The sequence below is a fragment of the Neophocaena asiaeorientalis genome, unplaced genomic scaffold (genome assembly GCF_003031525.2).
Source record: "Neophocaena asiaeorientalis asiaeorientalis breed wild unplaced genomic scaffold, Neophocaena_asiaeorientalis_V1.1 scaffold150, whole genome shotgun sequence".
NCBI lineage: Eukaryota > Metazoa > Chordata > Mammalia > Artiodactyla > Phocoenidae > Neophocaena > Neophocaena asiaeorientalis.
This window is the reverse complement of record NW_020176571.1, coordinates 15,911,416-15,933,930: the sequence shown is the minus strand read 5'-3', so window position 1 is coordinate 15,933,930 and position 22,515 is coordinate 15,911,416. Positions and strand designations below refer to the sequence as shown.

At 36.8% G+C, this 22,515-nt stretch overlaps 1 protein-coding gene across 1 annotated transcript in view; it reads right to left on the bottom strand.

The window, feature by feature from the left end:
* Positions 1-3,870: 3,870 nt before the first annotated feature.
* PDE3A (phosphodiesterase 3A) overlaps positions 3,871-22,515 on the bottom strand; it is a 303,987-nt gene continuing 285,342 nt past the window's right edge. Inside the window, exons 11-16 of the mRNA XM_024733371.1 lie at positions 19,650-19,763; positions 19,312-19,511; positions 17,308-17,511; positions 16,483-16,638; positions 15,141-15,393; positions 3,871-7,971 (exon numbers count right to left, since the gene is read on the bottom strand). Of these exons, the coding sequence (XP_024589139.1) occupies positions 7,730-7,971; positions 15,141-15,393; positions 16,483-16,638; positions 17,308-17,511; positions 19,312-19,511; positions 19,650-19,763 (1,169 nt within the window). The 3' untranslated portion in view covers positions 3,871-7,729. The remainder of the gene's footprint in view (positions 7,972-15,140; positions 15,394-16,482; positions 16,639-17,307; positions 17,512-19,311; positions 19,512-19,649; positions 19,764-22,515) is intronic.

Here is a 22,515-nt window from a genome sequence, read left to right as displayed (position 1 = left end):
AAACCAAGAGGCACTTCCAGTAATTCTGGCCAAAAAGGAGCATCATTTATAGTGTCTAAGCTAAAAAATAATAAAAATAAATACAACTTATCTAATATTTTTCTGTACAGATTCTACTTTATACAAAATATTTATCAGCCATTAACTGAGTCACAACAAATACTTGTGATAGGATGATACAAAGTATTGCTACATATGTTAAGTGCAAGATACAGGTGAGAGGACAAGATTTATTTCAACTGCGAAATGATCACTTAAGTCCAACGCCTCACTCTTTTGTTTCTAAAAGTTGATAAATTTGGAAAGTTATTAACAAACATATTCAGGTTTGTTGAGAGTGATGAGAATTACATTGTTAAAAATTACCATGTACAAATGACATCCCTTACACTGTTACTTTGGTTGGCAGTTACTTGAAAATATTGCTTTATAGGAATACTAAATTAATCCAGTACTCTCTGGTTTACAAATAATACAGAGACAAATATTTGGGATATGCTAATCTGAACTTTCCAACGAGAGTTTTTGTCAGGAGGAGGTAATGACTGATCAGAACAACTGCCCCATCAGGAATCAGAACACATTTTAACACCAAAAACCAAATCAAATTAACTAAACCATCCAAAACCTCAAACACTCTGAATTCAAATTAAAGTTCTTTCAGTTGCATATCCTAATATTATTATAGGAAGCCAGGGAGAGTCTCGTTTTCATTATTTTGCATTGAGAGTTTCAGAATGTCTATAAAAGCACCAATTTTCATTTTGTGATTCGTATGATAAAAAAATCTATAGGAAGAAAATCAGGGGGTAGTTGGATTCAGTGATATTTATTTCCAGTGCCTGTCAACTAACAAACTGTTCTTGTTGAAACAAAAATGGTGTGCGTTCTTCTGTGAGAATGTATTAGGAATGAACTGATATTCACAAATGGAAAAAAACCCCACCATTTAAGCAAATATAATATGGCAAAAATCCTATGCACATGTTTTACAGAGTATTAAATAGTGATTTTTTTAAACTAATAAACAAATTTATACTTAAAGTCAAGCCATTGAAACACACTGACAGGTTATATATATATATATATATATATATTTTATATATATATATATCAGGGTTGTTATTTAAAGATAGCAATACTATAGTAGTGGATTATGCTTATACATAGCTAAAATGAAATATCTGGTATAATATGGGTTTTTGAGTCATAAAAATAATCAGTTAATTTAAAAAAGAAATGTGAGGGAAATTCTATCAACCAACAGCTGATATACACAAAGAAAACATCTTTAAACAATTACTTTTAATTTCACATTAAACCATCTGAATAATTTGCTAGTATATAGAAAGTAAAATTACTAGAATAAAAAAAAAAAAAAGCCTTCCCTTCAAAATGTATTCAAGCAGCAGTTTCCAAGCGCTAGGGGCTAGTTCACATTCCAAAATGTGTAAGTGCTGATTCTAATGAAGGAAGTCAAGATTGAAATATGGATCCATTAAGTCCCTTTACTCGAGAATAACTGAGAACTAAATTCGTTTGCCACAGAAAAGAGGTGTCCTGGGATGATCCTTTAAGTTTTATGTAGTGTTCACTCCCAATCCACAGCTCTGCTTTTTTTTTTTGCTTTTTAGTACCATGGGCTGCACAGTGAAACTAGGTGTGGTGAGTTAAAACTTGAGGTGAAAGGCATCTTGCTCCTTATTATAACAGAAGAGAATTTGTGATGATTTTTCCTTTACTAATTTTGAGTTAGAGAAGGAAAATTGGAGATAAGTCATACTTTTCTCCTGTAAGTTTGACTTTTTCTTTTTGTTTTGTTTTAAAGAGGAAAGAATTCCCTGCTATAGTGTCTGTTTCACTTGAGATAGGTGAAATACTATTTACTTTTCTATTTGTGAATCTCAAATTCCAGCCTACCATTCGATCAGTCTTAGCATTTTCTGTTTTGTTTTAAAGAGGACAGAATTCCCTGCTATAGTGTCTGTTCCACTTGAGATAGGTGAAATACTATTCACTTTTCTATTTGTGAGTCTCAAATTCCAGCCTACCATTCGATCAGTCTTAGCAGACGAATGTAGTGCATGTGGTCTATTGATGGGTCAGTGCTTCCTTTGTGAAAGTCAAGATTAATAAGATTTAAGTTTTCTTAGTAATGAAAGTATTTGGGTTCTTAACTGTGTTAGAGTTTAGTAAAATATAATCTTCATTAGTAAACCATTTATTTTAAAACAACCTAAACCGTGACAAATCGCTGGATTTCTCATTCCTCTTTCTTGGGATAATTCACTCTAATTTATACCCTAAATCTAATTAAATTATGGGGACTAAATTTATTTTTATCTATTTCATGTATTATTGGACTCTTCATAAAATATTTTCCTCCCTGAAGCATGCAGAGAATTAGATAAATAATTAAATATTACTTTTTACAGTTTTCTGTTACATAATAGTTCTGATTATATCAAAATGTTTAGCATCTCTATACCATGAAACATCATTTTGTGGGTTTCAGTTGATTAAAAAATTTTAACAAATAATCAAATTCATTTGATTATTTTTTTTTGCTTTGCTTCAAATAATCAAATTTAATATTCTTGGTAGTACTTACATATGATGGTTTAATATTATTCTTTTTGAAGCATTTTTGTTTGAATTATTTGCGTGATTGAAGAATCACTTCTTGATGTAAAAGAATGAGGAAATCTGTCTGAACATGAACATGTTCAGTGTTTCTTATCAATAAGAGGAAGGCTTGCCTTTTCTTCTTTGCTCCACAACTCCTCAAGGAAGCAGAAATCCATGATACCAATGCCTGTCAATGTAATCAACCTTAAAAGTATGATATGGAGGAAAAACTAGCTGCCTTTAGATGGGGAATTTGGATTCATAAGAGCCTTAAGCACATGTCAAAAGCTAGTTTTGTTTTCCATCTATACACCATTCCTTATAGTTTATAGTCTTATCTGTACTAAAACAATCTATACCAGATCAGTATTTTTGAATCCGGATATTGAGTTCCACCAACTAAATAATGGCTTAATCTTCAGTTTGTATCTTCAAACATATTTAGCAACAAAATGCTCAATTATTTTTTGTCACTATTGTTAACCTGCTATTAGAATGATTTTGTAGTGTGAACGTAAAGACCATAGTACCTAAAACTGGTACATTTTCCTCTGATTAGAAAAGCTAAGCATAGTTTAATTCTGGAATGTTCTTTACCTAAAATGGTGACTTGGTCTCCTAATCTTAAAGTTCCATTTTGTTGGACAGATTAGAAGAATGGACTGACAGACAGTATCATCAAGGTCATCGTTTTACTTCATAGAGAAATCACAAGAGAAATGAATTACTTAGAACTGGTTATAAAGTATTTTGCTGCTTGATAGGAGAGAAGGCAATTGAAAGGAACTCAGTTTGGTTTCAGAGTATATAGATATTTTAGTGCTCAAATACCTGGAGTTGAGCTATTAGCGTTTGAAAATTTGTTGATTTTTTCCACACCCATTAGCTGATAATTATATGGAGAATCCGATTTACTGTAGATTATGAAAGTTTACAGAACTCTGTTTTACTGGAGCCTTCTGCCCGTTTGAAAAGGCAGTTTATTTCCAAAATTGCATATAAACCAGGAAAAGTATTAAGTGGGAATCAGACTTAGGATGGAAGAGAAGGACAATAAGACCCTTATTGTGGCTTTCAGTATTATTTTAGAAAAACTGAATGACAGGGACAGTGGAGATCCCCATACTGATATGGAAGCACCAAAGATACCTCCTACAGCAGAATAGAAATGATAATTTGATTCTTTACTTCTCATTAGTTAGGAGCTGTTCATCACACAAATAGTTCACTTTTGTAAAGCAGTCGTTTCAAACTTTAGACTTTATTTACAATGATAATTTTCATATCTTTATTACTTAGAAAATAATTTATGTTTTTCCATCATTTAAACAAAAATTAGGCCTGAGTCTCATGCCTTTTGCACAGCTTTTACCTTCAAAGAAAGTTCTCTGGGAAAGTGACAGGGGACATCAGGACATTGCAAATCAAGAGAGGCAGGGGTGTGAGGAAATTGCAATACGTATTATACATGTAATATGAAGTCCGCTTGACATACCGTCGTCTTTAGTTTTACTGAGATTGCAATGGTTAGGATTTGTTCTGGAATTCCATCAAAACGGAACAGACATAATTTCGTGTTCTGTGTTTAGAAAGTGGGTATTTTCTTAAACATAATATGAGGAAATTCCTTCACTTCTCAGGTGAAAACCGATGTAGATAAATCCCTGTACAGAGCTACTGTCTTCATCTTTGACTAAGAGCAAAACCAGGTCTTATATAAATGACAAAAATAACTTACAGTTTTAAAATATGCCAAAGTGGTGTTTTCACCAAGGAAACAATATTCTCAAGGTTGGCTTAGATCGATAACCAGAAAGATGTTCTATCAGCATGCTGGAAATGCCATCGATGACATTCTTAGTATACCTGGTCTTTTCCTTAACAGAAAGCAACCACTAGCATCAAGGCCACCAAATTTCAACTTTTCCTACCATTAGCGTCATGGCTGTCCATACAATTCTTTTCCCTAAATGGGCTAGACATTCCTTCATTTGAAAGACCTGAGTTTATCTAATGGCACCTATAATTAGGCTCATATAAAAATGTAGTGAATTGCAGCAAATACACTGGCACCACAGGAAGCAAGCTCTGGTGTTGGAAGTGAACACAGTAATACTGCTGTCACCAAGGACGGGGAGACCACCACTAGCAGAAAACATCTTTTCATGTCCCTTGGCATCCTGTGGGATGTACTGGGTGTGTATGAAAGTCAAGCACTTGAAGAATCGCTATTCCTTTTCTTGAACTGACTTTAGCTTTAATACACTGTCAATTTATCTTTCTTTGAAGAAAAAAAATGATTAATCTGCCTAGACTGGTGAGCACAGTTCTGGAATGAAGAGGTTCTTACTGCTTTGGCCATGATTCTTTCATGTACTTGAAAACAGAACAAAACAAAAACCAGCTAGTGTGCTTAGACCTCTACTCTGGCAGCCAGGCGGGCCCCTACTTGGGGTCATGGAGCGTTGAGGAAGCCACCAATATACGGTTATGAATGTATAACTACTCTGTCGCCATTTAACTTGCTCCATACCTAGATTTTTCCTGGACTTACATTTATTTTAGAGACATGTGGCATTTGGAGCAGGGGAAAAGATTAGTTTTGTTAAGTAATTAGATACAAGAGGTATGTGAGTATAAATGCTTTTTCTCCCCCCTTCTGTTATTTGCCATGGAAGGAAAATAAATTCACTGGGGAAATGTATTTGACTCACAGTAAGTTTTGCAAACATAGAGACACACAGGCAATACTAAAAAAATGGAAAACAACTCAGTAAGTCCTAAATAATGAAGACCTGGTGTTAACTCAAAAAAAAAAGTATTCTCATTATTTAGGTAGAATCTGCATCTATTTGATCCTTTTCATATTTTCCTACTTTTTGGGAAATTTGTCTTGAAACTATGTTTATTTTGGATTGTATTATCTTTGCCTTATATAAAAAATGCCATGGATTATTGTATAATCATTGCTTTGGAAGGGAAGGATATCCGTTTATGAGAAATGAAGGCATTTTTAATGTAAACACTCTTTTCTATGATTTGAGAGGAAATAAAAAGTAGAAATCACAAGCAAGATTTACTTGAAGCTAAGGTTGTTTAGATGATGAGCAGGCCAGGATATAGTATCAAAGGAAATGTTAGAAGCAAAAAGTGTTGGGAAGAAAGGGACACCAATTATAAACATTTCTCATTGTTTAAGAAAGTCTTTCGCTTGGGAGATGTGGATCCAGAAGTTACCCAAAAGTTAGCCAGAGTTGCTAGTGAAAAAACATTCTTTGCAGCATCCTCATTTAATTGGCATAAAATAACTGTATCCGGTTATCATTTAAATTAGAACAGGTAGATGAGTGGGTGTTCACAGACCTCCATGCAAATGAACCATCCATCTCTTACTGGGCTTGGAGAGAGCTACAATGTATAAAAATGGTGATTAAAATAGAACTTTATAAAAATGTTTCCCTTTTCCCTTAAAAAAAAAGAGTTGACTATCTACAGAAACAAAAACAAATCTTTATATTTACATCAAGATAACTATTCATGACAAATATAATAATATGAAATAAAATATTGAAAGTGAGTATCAACTTTTTAAATAGAGGTTTGGCTCACAGCATAAACAAGTGTAGATAAACAAACCAAAAAAAAAAAAAAGACTGTCAATGAGAGGCCCAGTCCCCCCAAATCCCTCAAGTCTTCCCTGCCAAAAAAAAAAACATGACAATGGGCCAGATTACAGCTAGAAGTCATCCCATCACACCGTGAGTGCAACAGTACAATAGGGTTGTCCGTGCAACCTTTGCCACCCAAAAGCCAATCTTCACCAGTTGCCAAGAATCAGGCTTTCACTATGTCAATAAACACCAAACCCTAGGTTGAAACTTTCCCCTCCATCTCTCACTCACTAGCTATCCCAGAGTGGGTTTCTGCTTGCCTTCCTTTCTTTTTTTTCTTTTTCTACCGCACATTTTGCAGCAAATTAAGACATAGGCGATCCCCATTACGAGCCATTTCTCAGGCCTTCTCTGGCGACCTTTTAGAACTGTAACCTGATGAAAAGACCTGACTTCAGCTCCTTCTGAGGTGTTTCTGTTTAAAGAATTCCATCCCCTTCCGTGGTGATTTGATTTTAGGTGAGTGACAGACAGACAGACAGACAAAGAGCTCCTATACATTCATTCAGCGACTAGACTGGAAAATGTCTCAGTCTTCCCGCTTTAAGGCTGGTGACAGAGAGCCTCGAAGGGATGCACAGGCCCGTGGCCCTGTCCCCCAGCCTGCCAATCCCCTCCTTCTGCAGAGGGACTTATACTGAAGCCAAGTAGAGGCAGGCGTTTGTGATGGCTGCCTCTTAAAGACTCTCCAGAGCGAACTTCATCCTGTTTGTTCACATGTGCTGAGTCGTCTGCTGCAGCAATGCTATGAACAACTAAAACCACAAACATCTCTCTTTACATACACACAAATGTACGTACACATGAGCCTCCTTTCCATCTCTCTCTCTCTCATACACACACACACGCACACAATGTTGGCAGGATGTATAAGAATTCAAACAATGCTCTGGAACTTTCATCCCTCAGGACTAAGAGCAAAAGCTTCTTAGTCGTAACCTACATTTGCTACACTGCTTCCCGGCTAAAGCTTCACCATCTCCTTTGGAATTTCTTTTCCTTTAGTTTTTCCTTTATGATTTATTATATCACAGTGACCACTATATATCTTAACATGAATGTTACTAAATTGTGGAGCCAGGAATCCCGGCTTTTCGGTGTGTCTGTGTGTCTGCGTGTGTGTCTGTGAATATGTTTTACATGGATCTATGTGAGAGCTTATATATACACACACACATATATACTTCTTCCTTTAAAAAAATCCTTAGAAGCTGGTGTTGTTATAATGTGAAAGCTTCTCTGAGTGAGAGTTTTTTAAACCATGTACCTCACTGTAAAAATAAACACATAAAATGCAAAGAATCCCAAAATGCCATAGCCGTTTGCCCATCTTCTCATATTTCTACAGTGTTGTGTCTAAGTGTTGTGCTGGCTTGAAAAGAGTCTGTGACAAGTCACTCTGTTTCGAAACATAGCTCATTTATCCATTGTCACTGGTTTGGCTTTGGGGTTGGGGTTTCATCTCCTCTCGGCTTCCCCTTTTCCTCATCTTCTTCCTTGATGGCCTGGATCTGGTCTGAGGGATGCTGCTGGGGGGACTGGTCCAGGGACTGATCCTCTATGCCCGCCAACCTCTGTTCCTCCTCAATGACTTTCTTCCACATCTTGTGGTTCTGCAGAAGGTGCTGAGTTATTTGGCAGTAGACTTTTCTCCTTTTGAAAGTTTTCTTTCCTGAGAAAACACCAAATTAGACTACTTATTTGTGTGTTGAGTACAGGACAGTTTTTTCTCCCTATTCATAGGGGTCAAGTACCAAATGGATACATATATCTATCACTTGATGTGTATATTGTAATAATCATTTTTGAGAGTGGGGAAATAAGAGGAAGATGGCATGAACCATTAACATATCATTGAGACGTACTATGAACAGTATTTAATATCTGGTAACAATACAAGGTTTTGTCTGTTTTTTGGAGTTATTACTCCTTCCATTCAGACTCTCAAGATTTTCCACCTAGATTATTGGAATAATTCCTTGTTACGTGTTCCTCTGCTTTGTCAACCAATTCAACCCACAGAAGTCTACAATATTGATTTTTTAAGAAAGACAGTTTTGATTGATAGTACTGTTCTGTTTCCTGTGGACTAAAAAATTAATTTCAAACTCCTCTAGCAGGGAGCTTTGACTCTAGTGGGAAAATAGAGAGTAAACAAGTAAGGACAATTACACTGAGTTGTACAAAGTCTTTGAAAGGTGGCAGAAAGAGAGGGGGAAATGACTTAGCTGGGAGGATGCTGCCTGATGATGGTGGCTTGGACTAGGATGGGGACAGTGGAAACGAAGATGAGTAGATAGTGAGATACATTTGTGAGGTATAGTCAACAGCACTTGGCAACTGATTAAATGTAAGGAAAAAAGAAGGGAGGAATCAAAGACAACCCTGAGCTTTCTGACGTGAACAGCTGAGTGGCAAGATGTACTGAGAAAGGGCACATTAGATGAGCAGACTTGAGGCGTATGTTGAACATGAAGTGTCTGGGAGACCTCCAAGTGGAGAAGTAGGCAGCTATTCTTTTCTCAGCACAGAATATAACGTGCCTTCATTCAAGTGACCATTTTAGACATAGGCCGAGAATTTGGAAGTCAGTTAGGCAGATTCTCACATTGGATTATAAACTTCTCTATGGACAGAAGTTTTTCCCCCTTTTGCATATATATCTGCAAAGCTCCAGACTTTAGTTAGTATTCAGTAAGAGTTTACTAAATGAATTATGTCCTCTCTAATTTCTGTTCCACAATTCCAAGTACATGGTGAAGTGTTGACAAGTGATTGATGATAAAAATAATAAAAGTATGAAAATGTGGTCCACAGGAAATTCTGATCTGAGACTGCATTAAAGAGTTAACAGTACAAGTTACCAGGATGATCTGCAAGGAAATTTGAATTTATTTAATGAAGTAGTAATGATTTACCATGTAAAATCTGGAAGGAAAAAAAAACAAAAGAAAAAAAAATAGTAACGATAACAAAAAAAAAAAGAAGGAAAAAGAAAGCCGATTGCTATGAGATGTGCCATCCACCAGAATATTTGTGGAAGTGCTAATGATTCCTTCAACAGTTTTATTATTAAAAAAATTTCTTGTACCTTAAAAGATGATAAGATCAATTTTTAAAACATAGTTCAGAAAAAGGACATCAAATTATTTTGAATTACTTTTGAACCATACAGACACATAAGGAAATTATTAAGTTGGATGAATGCCAGGGTGGGGGGGAAAATGGATACAGGCAGACTCATAAGCAAGAATTAAAAAAAAAATATTTACTATATTCATTATCTTATTCATGAGATGGACCCATCAATCAGCTTATATTGATCACCTACTAACTAACTGACAAGCATTTTTCTGGATGCTATGGAAACAAAGACCAATGAGTCTCAGAGTTTGCCTTAAAGGAGCTTACCATCTATAGGAGAGAGGGCCCAGAAGAAGATCAGAACTGAAATACACATGCTATGTTTTATGATGGACCTAGATAAGTGACCAAGATGGCCTTAATGTTCCCCTCATCTTCACTAAACTTCAGATAGGTTTCTTCCAGACAGACACTAGGACCCTGATCTAAAACTTGTAATTGCAAATTCTTTCTCTGCCCCTTGGTAATGTAGATAAATCTCCCAGCCTCTAGCCAGTTTGACAACCCAGGAAACATCTTTCTCAAGGACCTGGGAGCCAGCCCTTTGAAATGCAATTATTAAGAAAGATAGGACCAAAAGACAACCCTCAGAATGGGAGAAGATATTTGCAAATGAAGCAACTGACAAGGGATTAATCTCCAAAATTTATAAGCAGCTCATGTAGCTCAATAACCAAAAAACAACCCAATCCAGAAACAGGCAGAAGACCTAAATAGACATTTCTCCAAAGAAGATATACAGACAGGCAACAAACACATGAAAGAATGCTCAACATCACTAATCATTAGAGAAATGCAAATCAAAACTACAATGAGGTATCACCTCACACCAGTCAGAATGGCCATCATCAAAAAATCTAAAAACAACAAATGCTGGAGAGGGTGTGGAGAAAAGGGAACCCTCTTGCACTGCTGGTGGGAATGTGAATTGGTACAGCCACGATGGAGAACAGTATGGCGGTTCCTTAAGAAACTACAAATAGAACTACCATACGACCCAGCAATCCCACTACTGGGCATATACCCTGAGAAAACCATACTTCAAAAAGAGTCACGTACCAAAATGTTCATTGCAGCTCTGTTTACAATAGCCCAGAGATGGAAACAACCTAAGTGTCCATCATCAGATGAATGGATAAAGAAGATGTGGTACATATATACAATGGAATATTACTCAGCCATAAAAAGAAACGAAATTGAGCTATTTGTAATGAGGTTGATAGACCTAGAGTCTGGCGTATAGAGTGAAGTAAGTCAGAAAGAGAAAGACAAATACCGTATGCTAACACATATATATGGAATTTAAGGAAAAAAATGTCATGAAGAACCTAGGGGTAAGACAGGAATAAAAACACAGACCTACTAGAGAATGGACTTGAGCATATGGGGAGGGGGAAGGGTAAGCTGTAACAAAGCGAGAGAGAGGCATGGACATATATACACTGCCAAACATAAGGTAGATAGCTAGTGGGAAGCAGCCACGTAGCACAGGGAGATCAGCTCGGTGCTTTGTGACCACCTAGAGGGGTGGGATAGGGAGGGTGGGAGGGAGGGAGACGCAAGAGGGAAGAGATAGGGGAACATATGTTTATGTATAACTGATTCACTTTGTTATAGAGCAGAACCAATTTTAACACACCATTGTAAAGCAATTATACTCCAATAAAGATGTAAAAAAATAAAATGGGTAAAAGACAAAAAAAAAAAGATAGGGTCCCTATCACTGATCTGTGTGGGTAGGAAGGAGCCTAACTTCAATAAGCACCAATTAGCAAACAAAAATGGCCTAATCACATTGACCAACTCCCCTTTAAGGTCCTCAGTACTTTTTCCTTAGCTCATTCCAGCGTGTAAAAACTCTCCTGCCTTTGTTTTCAATGGAGTTGAGTCCAATGTCTCTCTCCTATTTTAATAGTCTTGAAGAAAGTCTTCCTTACCATTTTTAACAAGTATGCAGTGCAATTTCTCTCTGACACATCAAAGTATGGCAACATCAGGTACTCAACCTGTGAGGGAGTAGATAAGACTTTTTCCAAAGGACATGACATTTGAGCTGAGCGGTAAATTATGAGAATTAAATACACTGGGTGGAGAACGGGCTGGCAGCATGCTAGGTATGTGAGGGGCATGTGTACAGGCAGAGGGCACGGGGCCCTGGAGCATAACACCAATTTCTTCAATTATAAGATTCTTAACAAGGGCAATATATACATAAAATAAAATTGAAAAAAATCTGCATTCTTTCTATAGAAATCAATAAAATATATTAATCCATTCAATGTTTAAGAGCAAACCTTTAAAATTACTTTTCTATCAAAGCTATCTACTTGTCTGTTTCTACATTGTTTTTATTGTAGTTAAGTTCAATCTTTACATGTTAATATACTTTTTAACCTAATCCTTTGAGTCAAGCGAGTTACAGATGATCACTGGGTGAAGGATGGACGTGAATCAGTCACAGCACGTGCTCTACTGCTCAAGGTGATTATTCCATCCAAAGGTTATACAGGTTCATGGTAGTGCATTCACAGGGAAGAAGCTAACAAAAGCTCAACTTTTCTCTTTTTCCTTTCGGGGCAGCCCCCATGAGAGCAGCTGTTCTCTTATTAATGCTGCTAAACCTCTCTGGAATTAAACTGAATAAGGTGACGTAGAAGAAAGTTTGTACCAAATAAATTTGCGTAGATTAGAGTCTGCAGGTGGTCTAAAACATGCCTGTATTGAGAGCCAAATTGTTCAGCACTGAAACCTTTTGAAATGAGAACAAAGATCCTTTCATTGCTCAAACTCTAAATGCAGCTTAGTACTTCATTAGAAACCTCTTAGTTTGCTGTAGGAATCTTTCAAATTTAATTATGAGGTGGGGAAAAATGCCTTCTTTACCCAGGATACCATATTGAAATATCTTATTCTGTGCTTCCTGAGAGATCTCCAAGTTTTGCAAATTGCTGAAATTATCAGTGCATATTTAATTTACATTTTTTTTCTGAAATCTAAGTTTCAGGTTAAATCAAGTTAACCATCTCAGTCAATATGAATCCTGAAATTACTAAGAGTCAATAACACTGGAGTTAAAACAAGGAGACCTGGGTTTCCTTTCTGGTTCTGCGGAATCCGTCTACACCTTGGGTTGTCAAACTTCTGAGCCTCAGTCTCGACTTTTGTAAAATGAGGCAGCTGAACTGGATGATCACTGATTCCCCTTCCATTTCTAGAATTCTGTTATTCCATGTGGCCAATTTTTACTAGATACTAACACTGCCCAATATTTATCATTTTCTTGGCTATAAAGGCATAGTTCAAATATAATTTTTCAAAAGCTATGGTTATCAAATCATTGTTGATGATGTTTTAAATTTTAACGTAAAGGTGACCAGTTGACTTTTAGAAGCTATTAGTAAACAGAATCCACCGAGTTCTCATTCCTGCTTTAGTGAGCTTGATTAAAAATGGGAAGGTCGGTAGAGTAACACCAGAATCTGAGAGTCAGTGTGGCCACCCAACCCTACGGAACAGAGACAAATCGAATATTTGGTTGTCTGTTGTATTTGCTGCTAAAGCCAGTGCTGACGAGTTGAGCCTGTTAAATCTCCTAACCTAGGTTCTTCAATTCTTGATGCCTAGATTATGTATGTGTTGCTTCAATGTATTTGAGTTCAGATAGCAATCAAGTAGGGCCCACGGGAACAAAGCTTTCCCAGAGGCTAAGCTGACCACACTTTCCAGTAACATTCAGTGGAAAAACTGTCCAGTCCTTAGTCGGACAGCAAATTACCTGGCTCTTTGAATGAAAAAAATGTAAAATTCATGCATGTTTATTAAATGAGAAAATGAATAATCCATGAATCCTATCTTGGCTCCTACCTCTGAATCCCAAGATCAGCACAAAATTTTTAATAGACGTCTTTTGATAAACATCAGAGGAATAAAATAAAATTACTTTGATAATAGAATATTGAAGGAAAACTTTTGATTTTCCTCCCATTCTGTATAAAAGTTAATATACGGGTTAGACCTTAAGCAAAAGTCTGACCTAAAGCCAAACTTGCCCCGTCTCACCAGTCTGTGGTCAATAGTGAGTTCTTTATCTCTGTTTATGTGAGCTTACGACAGGGCACTTATATGAGGGCAAAATAGTTTAATACACACGTTAGAATATCTCTTTACCTAGATGGCCAAAGGAACTAAGTCATGCATTTCCCTGACTGTGCTTAAAAAAAAAGGAAAAAATGATCATAATGTCTTTCATTGGTAATATTTTTGGTAAGGGCCTTGAAAAATATCAATATCAAGACAACTTCCTTTATGAAGGTAGATAGGAACCACGTACTATACTCCCACGAACACAGGAACAGTATTCGTGCAATGTCGCTGTAAGGGTTATTGGTTTTCCTAATTATGCTATTAGGGCTTCCTCCCTATGGCAGGAGAAACAGTGGAGAATATTTCAAGATGTGAAGAAAAATAATCTTGATTTTATAGACAATTAAGTTGAACAGATTAGAACGGCTACATGATGCACTCCAAATCAATGACGAGATGTGACCACTTCTCACCGTCACTATTGCCACTACCCTGGTCCAAAGCCACAGTCGTCTCTCACTTGGATAATTTCAATAGCCTCTTAAGACACTGCCCTGCTTACACCCTTGCTCTTACCCCAAACTCGAGAATATTCTCAATGCAGCAGCTGAAGCAATCCAGTTAAAACATAAGTTGAATCAACTAAGTCTTCTGCTCAAAACCTCTGATGGCTTCCCATCTTACTCAGAGTTAAAAGCCAGACTCCATACTGTGACCTGCAGAGCCCTACCTTCTAACCCTCCATCATCTCAGTCCCCGCTTCGCAGCCCCCTTCCTCTGCTTCAGCCTCCCAGCTCTCCGGATGCTCCTTGAACACCCAGCCAGTGTCCACTTCAGGACCTTTACACGGTTTGCTTTCCTCTCTCCTTGAAATGCTTTGTCCACATCTATTTCCATGGATCACTCCTTCCCTTGCTTCTTTCAGGTTTAAAAAAAAAAAAAATCTCTTATTTAGACCGTCCGTGGCTATCCTATCTATCTAAGATTTTAATCTTTCTGCGCAATATTTCATATCCTTATTTTTCATTTTTATTTTTAAACTCTAGCATTTATCGGTACCTAACATATTACAGATTTACTGATTTGTCTTTCTTAGTGTCTGCTGACCCCACTGGAATATAAGTCTAAAAGGGCAAGGATTGATCGATTTTTCTTTTTTTTTGTCCCATGTGTTCATGGCTCTGTCTTTACAGCCTAGAAGAATGCCTGGCACAGAGTAGGTGCTTACTAAATATTTGATGAATGAATGAGTGACTACTACCTCTTACCACTTTAGCACTTCCCCCGAAGCAAGCCAGGAAGAGCCTATGGTAGTCTCGATAGTACCTGAGATTCCTAAATCATTCAGATACTCTGAAAAATAGGCTTTGATTACTTAATTGTCTTACTTCATAACAGAGAACATACCTTTTTATGAACATGGTCTTATAATAGATTCCACAGTCTGTAATTTCCATTATCATGATATTGGGGAAGGGGGAGTAGCCATAATCACTGCAGCAGGTGCTATTTGGACTCAGCTATGAAATTCACGAGAAGCATCAAACTTATTGTGAACCTAAGTAAGAAAACAATCCTGGGAGAAGCACATTCGAGAGAGATTCTATAACTTACTTGGAGATTCACTATTTTTACAGGTTTCCTCTTCGTTTGGTGCTTCCTCCTCCTCTTCTTCTGGGTCATCGGTGTCTCCTGACTCATCACTGTCTTCCACCCATTTCCCTGGCATCAGTCCTGCTGAATCATAGGAGTTGCAGAGAGGACCCACAATGTGCGAGATGAAGGATTCCTGAAGGTTGGCCAACTGAGGAGCAGAACGGTCCATGAAAGGGCTTATTGGCAACCCGAGGCTGGCCTCTTCATCACCCTAGAAATAGGAATGCAGCAGGAACAGTTAACTAGAAAGGCAAACGACAAGGAAAGTGTAAAATACAAATACAGTCACCATTCCCTTGGCATCTAAAATTTGCAAATATGCAAGAACCCAGGCGTACGTGTGAACTCTTTCTTTCCTGGACTGCTAAGAGATTTTCCCCACATTACTAAGATTCCTGTCGGACTGCTTTGCTGCCATTTACCACTTTGGTAATCTTGAGGGTTTGGTTTTTGATCAAGGGGAAATACAAGAAATGGTTTAATGTCTAAGTAGATGACCTTTCTCATCACACTAGTCATTGTTCCTTATGTTAGAGTATAAGTTAGAATATAGATGCATCTTAAAAGGCAATGCTGGATATAAACATCCAACAAATAGATAATCTATCATGCTTTCCTTTTGTTTTGCCTTGGCTGCCAGGAATTTTAAAGTAACTCATTCCTCAATTAAAGTTGCTACCTCAACCCGGCTTTGGGTTGAATTATGTCTTCTGTGATTATATAGTTTCTTATTTATCTATGTTTAACAGTATTACTGTATAAGTGTTTACTTTGAACTGATTCATTTCTGGAAAAAAAATATCAGATTGTAAATCAGAAGTTACCTAGCAGCATTAATGAAGGAATTATACCAAAATATCAACAATGGTTATGCCTATGTAGTGGAATTATTATAACTGGATTTTCTCTTTCCTTTACATTTTTTCTGTATTCAGTATTTCAGGATTGATTATGAATTTATTCCGAGGAAAGGCAATACCTTATTTTCTAGAAAGCACATTTATTTTAAATATAAGTCCTATCTATAATGCTCAAAAAAGTTCTTTCTAATCTTTCTTTAAAAGTGTCCAGGGAAAGGCGATTTATTACTTAATACTTGCAAATAACTTTATCTTAGAGTTTTTACGCTTACAGTTTAGTCCAATTTTTGTCATTTTTTAATCTCTGATTAAAACTGGCCAGTGCCTTTTCTGATGGCAGCATGAATATGAAATAGACTCATCACGCTTTTACAGCTTTTGGAAGCTTTAGGGAATTTATGAGCAGCCTCAATATGGATTAAGAGAAATAGTTTAGTTACCTGTTCATAAAATTCATTGACGATACCCTCTGTCCACTGAAGATGGAGCTCTTTAAACTTAGCTGGCCCATTGATATCAGCCAACTTTATACACATTTGACAAACCAGCAGACGATCATTTTCATTGGTCCAATCTATTCCAACTTCATCGTTCACCTGTTTGAGGGACAAAGTTAAAATGGGTTCTGACGCAATGAAAGCAAAAGTTGAACAGGAGAATAAACAACAGAATATTGATTGTCTTCCTACCATGTGCAGGTTAGAATGCCAAGTAATGAGAAACATCTCAGCTGTTTCAAATAATGTTATTGGCTTGCATAAATAGTAAACTAGCTCACCAAAAAAAGTAAAATAACGAATGATGGATAATTATTAATTATTCAATTAATTATTGAAAAGAAATGCTATTTAATATTAACATAGGTTTTAAATTACTATTAAAATAATGTGGCTACAAATAAGACATTTTGAGTTAATATTTGGGCATTTATGTTTGATGTATGAAATTCTGCTTCAGGTTTTTGACCTTTACTACTGCCAGGTAATTTCTGTTAGCATTCCACGGAGATGAGAGCAAATTAAATCAAACAAAAACACAACAATAGTTAGAATTCTATTATTTCTCTGTAGGGCAAAGTATAATCTATACAGACAGCACCTCAGCGTATCAGGTTTCCAGGTTGGGACCAATGCCTAAATATCCGCTTCCGGTTAAACATCTCATTGCCTCTCATTTTCACATTTGACACATATGAGGTGACAGCAGTGATTCCATGACTTCTTTCAATGTGGTCAGAAAATGAAGACTGGTACAAATCTAGTTACCTTGGCATTAAATTTGGCTACGAAGTCAAAGTGTTTCTTCAGGTCAGTGGCCAAAATTGCTTCAATGACAAGGAAACGGAAATGCTTAAATTCCACATGGTCAAGGTTAACTAAGAAGTTATATTCCGGCCGGGACATGAAAAGATTCCACGCAGCAGCTGCATGATGATTCTCCAAAACTGAACGATCGTTATAGAGCACCGCCTAGGCGAAGACGAGAGTGAAGAGTTCAACTTTTTAAATTAAAAAACAAAAATAAATGAGAATATGCAAAGCTTTTGGAATCCGCTTTTATCAGGGAACACAGGAATGTAATCTTGTGACAGCTAGTTATTAAGAATCACTTATTGCTGTACATTGTTTACTTTTCTTGGTTAAATTTCCTTTTTTGCAAGATAAAGTTCATTTCCTTGAAACGTTATTTCATTTCCTTGAAACGTTATTTCAAATTCTTGCAATTGAAGGGCTTAGAGTTAGCTTTTATCAGATTATTATTATTTTGCAGGGCACAGGAATTTAACCATTAAAATATGCAAATATACTAATATGCCTAAGAAGTAACTCAGTTACTTCCCACATCTAGAATGAGTGACTTCCTTTTAGTTAAATACATATAACTAATACAGAGGAATGGAATCCCTGAGAAACCCATAACTCAAAAGATTCTTACCCCACAATCAGCCATAGGAAATATCACCCCCTGTCTACTAATTGAAAGTATATAGTAAATATCTACTTGTTTGAAATTCTCTAGTAATGCTGAGGGACGCTGCAAAGGAAAAGGAAGTTGCCTAAAAAATGCTTGGAGACTAGTGTGGTAGATTTAGATGGAGGGGGAAAAAAGGTATAAGGACAAAAAAGACCAAGGACATGAAAATTGATATTTTATGAATATTAATAAATATTAATTTATCATTGCTTGCTGATCCGTAATCATTAATCACAGTTGAGAGGCTGGGAATAGGTTGTGTCGTGAGATACCAAGTGAGGCAACTGAAAATGCACGCGTGTGTAGGAAAATTGAATGGTATATGGTGTTGGCAAAAGGATTTGCTTATCTTTAGGGAAAATATACGCTGGTGTATGAACGGCACAGTGAAAGAAATTAAAGTAAGCAGTGAGGAAAAAAAATCAGGATATTTGTATTGTATACAGATTGGAAGAAAATTCTAGACTAGTCTATAAGAGAGGGTGTGGAAATGGAGGAGAATGGGGAAAAAGACAAAAAGCAAACGTGACCAAAAAAAAAAAAAAAATACTGGACCAGATTGGCCTCTAGATCCTCTAGAAAGAAAAACAAGATCTTGGGATCTTTAGTAACATGGGTCCAGCTGATTAAATCAAGGAGAAGCTTATAAAATTTAATTATATATAGATGGAGATGCCTAAATACTTAGTGATTAATATTGGACTTATTTAAGTACATGCCAAGATGAACTTCTTTAAAGTTAATGTTCGGGTGAAAAATTTCCCTTAAGTGAATGAAATAAATTGATTTTTAATTCTTCCTAACCAATAAAAATGCCATAAGAATAGTAATTGTTATAATGAATATATCTCAAAGGAATGGTGGGATTTATATCCAAAGGAGCCTTACATTCTTAATAGTCTTAAATTTATATCCAAAGAAACCTTTAATTCTTAAATTAGAGAACCAAGAAAGATTTGGTTCTCTAATCTTTGCAGAAAGAAACTTTTGTATAGGTCAGATTTTCTTTGTAGGGGAAGTTCATTAACATGAATTCAAGCGGTTTTTCTTCCTAAGAAAATTGAGAAGGGATCCCCATGGGTGATAGCGTTGCATATGCACCATTGATGGCTTAGAACAGACCATGGTATCTTTTCATAATGAGCGTGGTCTCTTAAGAATTTTATCTCAGGGCGAAATATAAACAGGCACCAAGTGAATATGAGCTAAAGTGAAAGTCAGATTTATAAAATTAATTTTCTTCAGAGAAATCTCAAAATTGAATTATTTCCCCTGATCACAATTGAAAGATTTACCTGAGGGGCACTAGTTGCAACGAGGAAAGCATTAGTCCTTCCCGGGTGATCAAAATCATGCATGGCTGCAGCCACATACAGGGCCATCAACTCCAAGGCAGGGATATTGCCAGACAAACATCCGTATTTATCATCTGGCACGTTACACATTTTTGAGAATACGTATCCCATATGTCCATGTGTAAACCCACTGTCAGAATCTGAGAAGAGACAATGAAGATAATAGAGCTTTTAAGAAAGTATTAAACTGATATCATTTGTCTTGATTTCCTTTTTAAAAAACCACCCTTCTGTTCCCATAATTTACAAGGGAGCACACAGAGGGACTTCATACATACCTGAATCGCTTGCTGATCCGTGATCGTTAATCACAGTTGAGAGGCCGGGAATAGGTTGTGTTGTGAGATACCAAACAGCGTGTAAGACATCGGTGGCATGGATTCTGTTATGGTCTGTAACCAATGCAAAGGAACAGTCATTCATCTGTGAACGCCGGGGTCCGAGGACCAAGAGTGCCACCTACTGGATAAAGAGTTTAGTCCTCCCATTTTAATACCCCAGTGAAAGACAGCCAAATATTCTAGGACAAATACTCTGTGATTACTCTTCCATCCCTCGGTAACATCGAGAGTAACAAGAAAAAAATACAGCAATAACATTCATTACACATAAAGATGTTTGAAATGAAAAAAAATCTGTCTAGAGTCCACCAGAAACCTAACGTATGTAGGAAACTCACTCTCTGAATCCACTGTGATGTTTACCCTTGTTCTTATTCCCATGTTCCTGTATAAAACTACACAGAGGACTGGAATAAAAGACCCATGATATAGTTAACCTAGATCAGACCAATGGTCTATACCACCCAGTATTTCATCTCCGATAAATAGCATCTAAATATAACTTGTGAACTGAACATAGTATTTTTCTTCTGTATCAAACATAAAACACTGTAATGAAATGAATAACACATCTTTTATATGTATACCAAACCCACAATGCAAAAGCAAAAGCAAAATCGATAATGTTCTCTGATCTAGAAATTCTAACTTGGGAATAAAGTTCTAGGAAATACCTAAAGAGGAAAAATTAAAACCTCTTTGTATAATAGTGTAGGGAGTTGAGCCATTCCGAAGAGTAAAAGCTAAGGGGGAACCAAATCTCCTAGTTATAATGTCATTACCATGGGAAGGGGGTCCTATTTCCACATGTGTAGTTCAGCTTCTAGGGAACCATGACCAAAGGCCCACTGTGCTCTTGGCTCACCTTTCTCTGTGCAATTTTCCCATGTTTTTCTCTTGTTTATCTGGCCTTTCAAAATACTTCATTGATTGCTATGCTTTACCCTAAATATGCTGTCTTTACACATTTTATTCCTAATGACCAACCATGATACAATTTCCTTCTCTAATGTAATAGATTACATCTCTGAATAATACTCAACAGATGAGAAGCAAAAACAGAAGAGAACAAGCAGAATGATAGTGGGAATTTGAGAGAAACACCTGTTCCCTGGTCGGGGAAGAATGAAGAAACTATGACGTCTGTGGTGTTGGTGGCACACAGGAGAACGTGGGAAGACGATGCCTATGTTCCTACATTTCTGGAACTATTAGGAGTCAGTCTTTAAGCTAAATCTTGGGTGAACACTCCAGGAACTCACTGAGGGGCTGTGAGGTCTTTAGAGGATGTCTTCAGAAGAGCTTTGAGAAGCAGACCTCCTAGGCTCCCAAGGGGTCAACAGCAAAACCTGTTCACAGTCATTGCCAGAGGTGAATGCAGATATTACCTAGTTTCCAAAGAACAATTTTATTCAAACTGGAGTCTCTATTTCTGTATATGGACTATCTCAAGTGATTTAAGACAATTACATTTTATGTCTATACCTGTGCCATGTACGAAGTTGATCATGGTAGAAGTTTCTCGATCTACGACAGATCTTTGTCTCTGCTCTGACATTTACTACCTGTGTTACTGAGTGAGTGACTTAAAACTTTAAGTCTCATTTCCTTATCTTAAAAATAGGGAGACAAAAATAGGGAGACAATAATAGGGACTATTTCATAGTCCAATTGTGAGAATTACAGAAGGGAACCTATTTTAAAGTGGCTGGTATATAGTAAGCTTGCCATTGATGTAAATATCATTCACATAAAATACATGATTGCTCTTAAAACAAGATGACAGATTAGCACAGATGACCTGTTTTCTTTCAAAATCAATGCTGGGTTTGTAAGAATAGAATTGAAGAGCTAAAATAAAAACGATGCTAAGCCCTGGGCGAGGGAGAAGGCAGTGATGACCTGGTAGAGGAAGAATATGCAGCCTGGTCAGAGAGTGTCTGGGGCTATGCTGGGAGGGAGCTCCTGGGTTAAGTTCTTTTCCCTTGTGGCAAGCTGGGACGATTACTGTGTGGATGTAATTACCATTACCATTGCAAGTCAGGGAAACCTGCGCTTGTGCCCAGTATCACAAGGGTGGGTGTGTGTTAGTATCAGGGTGCTGGCCGAGCCTCTTTGGGGTGAGAAATAGACAATACCACGTACAGGTGAACTTGTTGCTCTGAGTTATCCTGCTTCCTGCCCTGTTCCTCACTCCAAGGTCCAGGTCCAGAAGGTTTGATAGGTAAGTTTTATAAACTTGCAATGAACAATTGAAATGGTTTAGTGCTGAAAATGTACAAACAAGAAAGTGGCCAAACACATTTTATATGTCTAGTATCATCTTATAAAACTTTTTTTCTTTAAACATTTTTGGTGTTTTAGAGATTAGTATCATCTTGATTAAAAAACTAGGGAAAGACAGTATACAGGAAAGAGAAATTCCTCCTTTTACTTTTGAGTATAGGTTCAAAAGTACTAAATAAAACAATAGCTAACGAAGCCTAACTCCATTTAAATCCATACATATATTTATAGATAGATAGAGATACAGTTTGGCAGGTGTAGCTCTAAAATAATTATGTTGTCACTATCACTTAAGTAGGATGGAAAAACCATCTGTCTTTAAGTAGTCATTAACATGTTTGTTCAACAAATATTTACTTCGCACGTACTATGGGCAAATACTGTGTCAAGTGCTGGTATCACTGTAGCTCTTGCCGTTAATTCTCTGGGGACCAGCTCAGGAGCAAAGACACCCAGGAAAGATGCTAGCTAGGTCAACACAGGATTGACGAGTTTCTGTAGGACATACGAATATGCT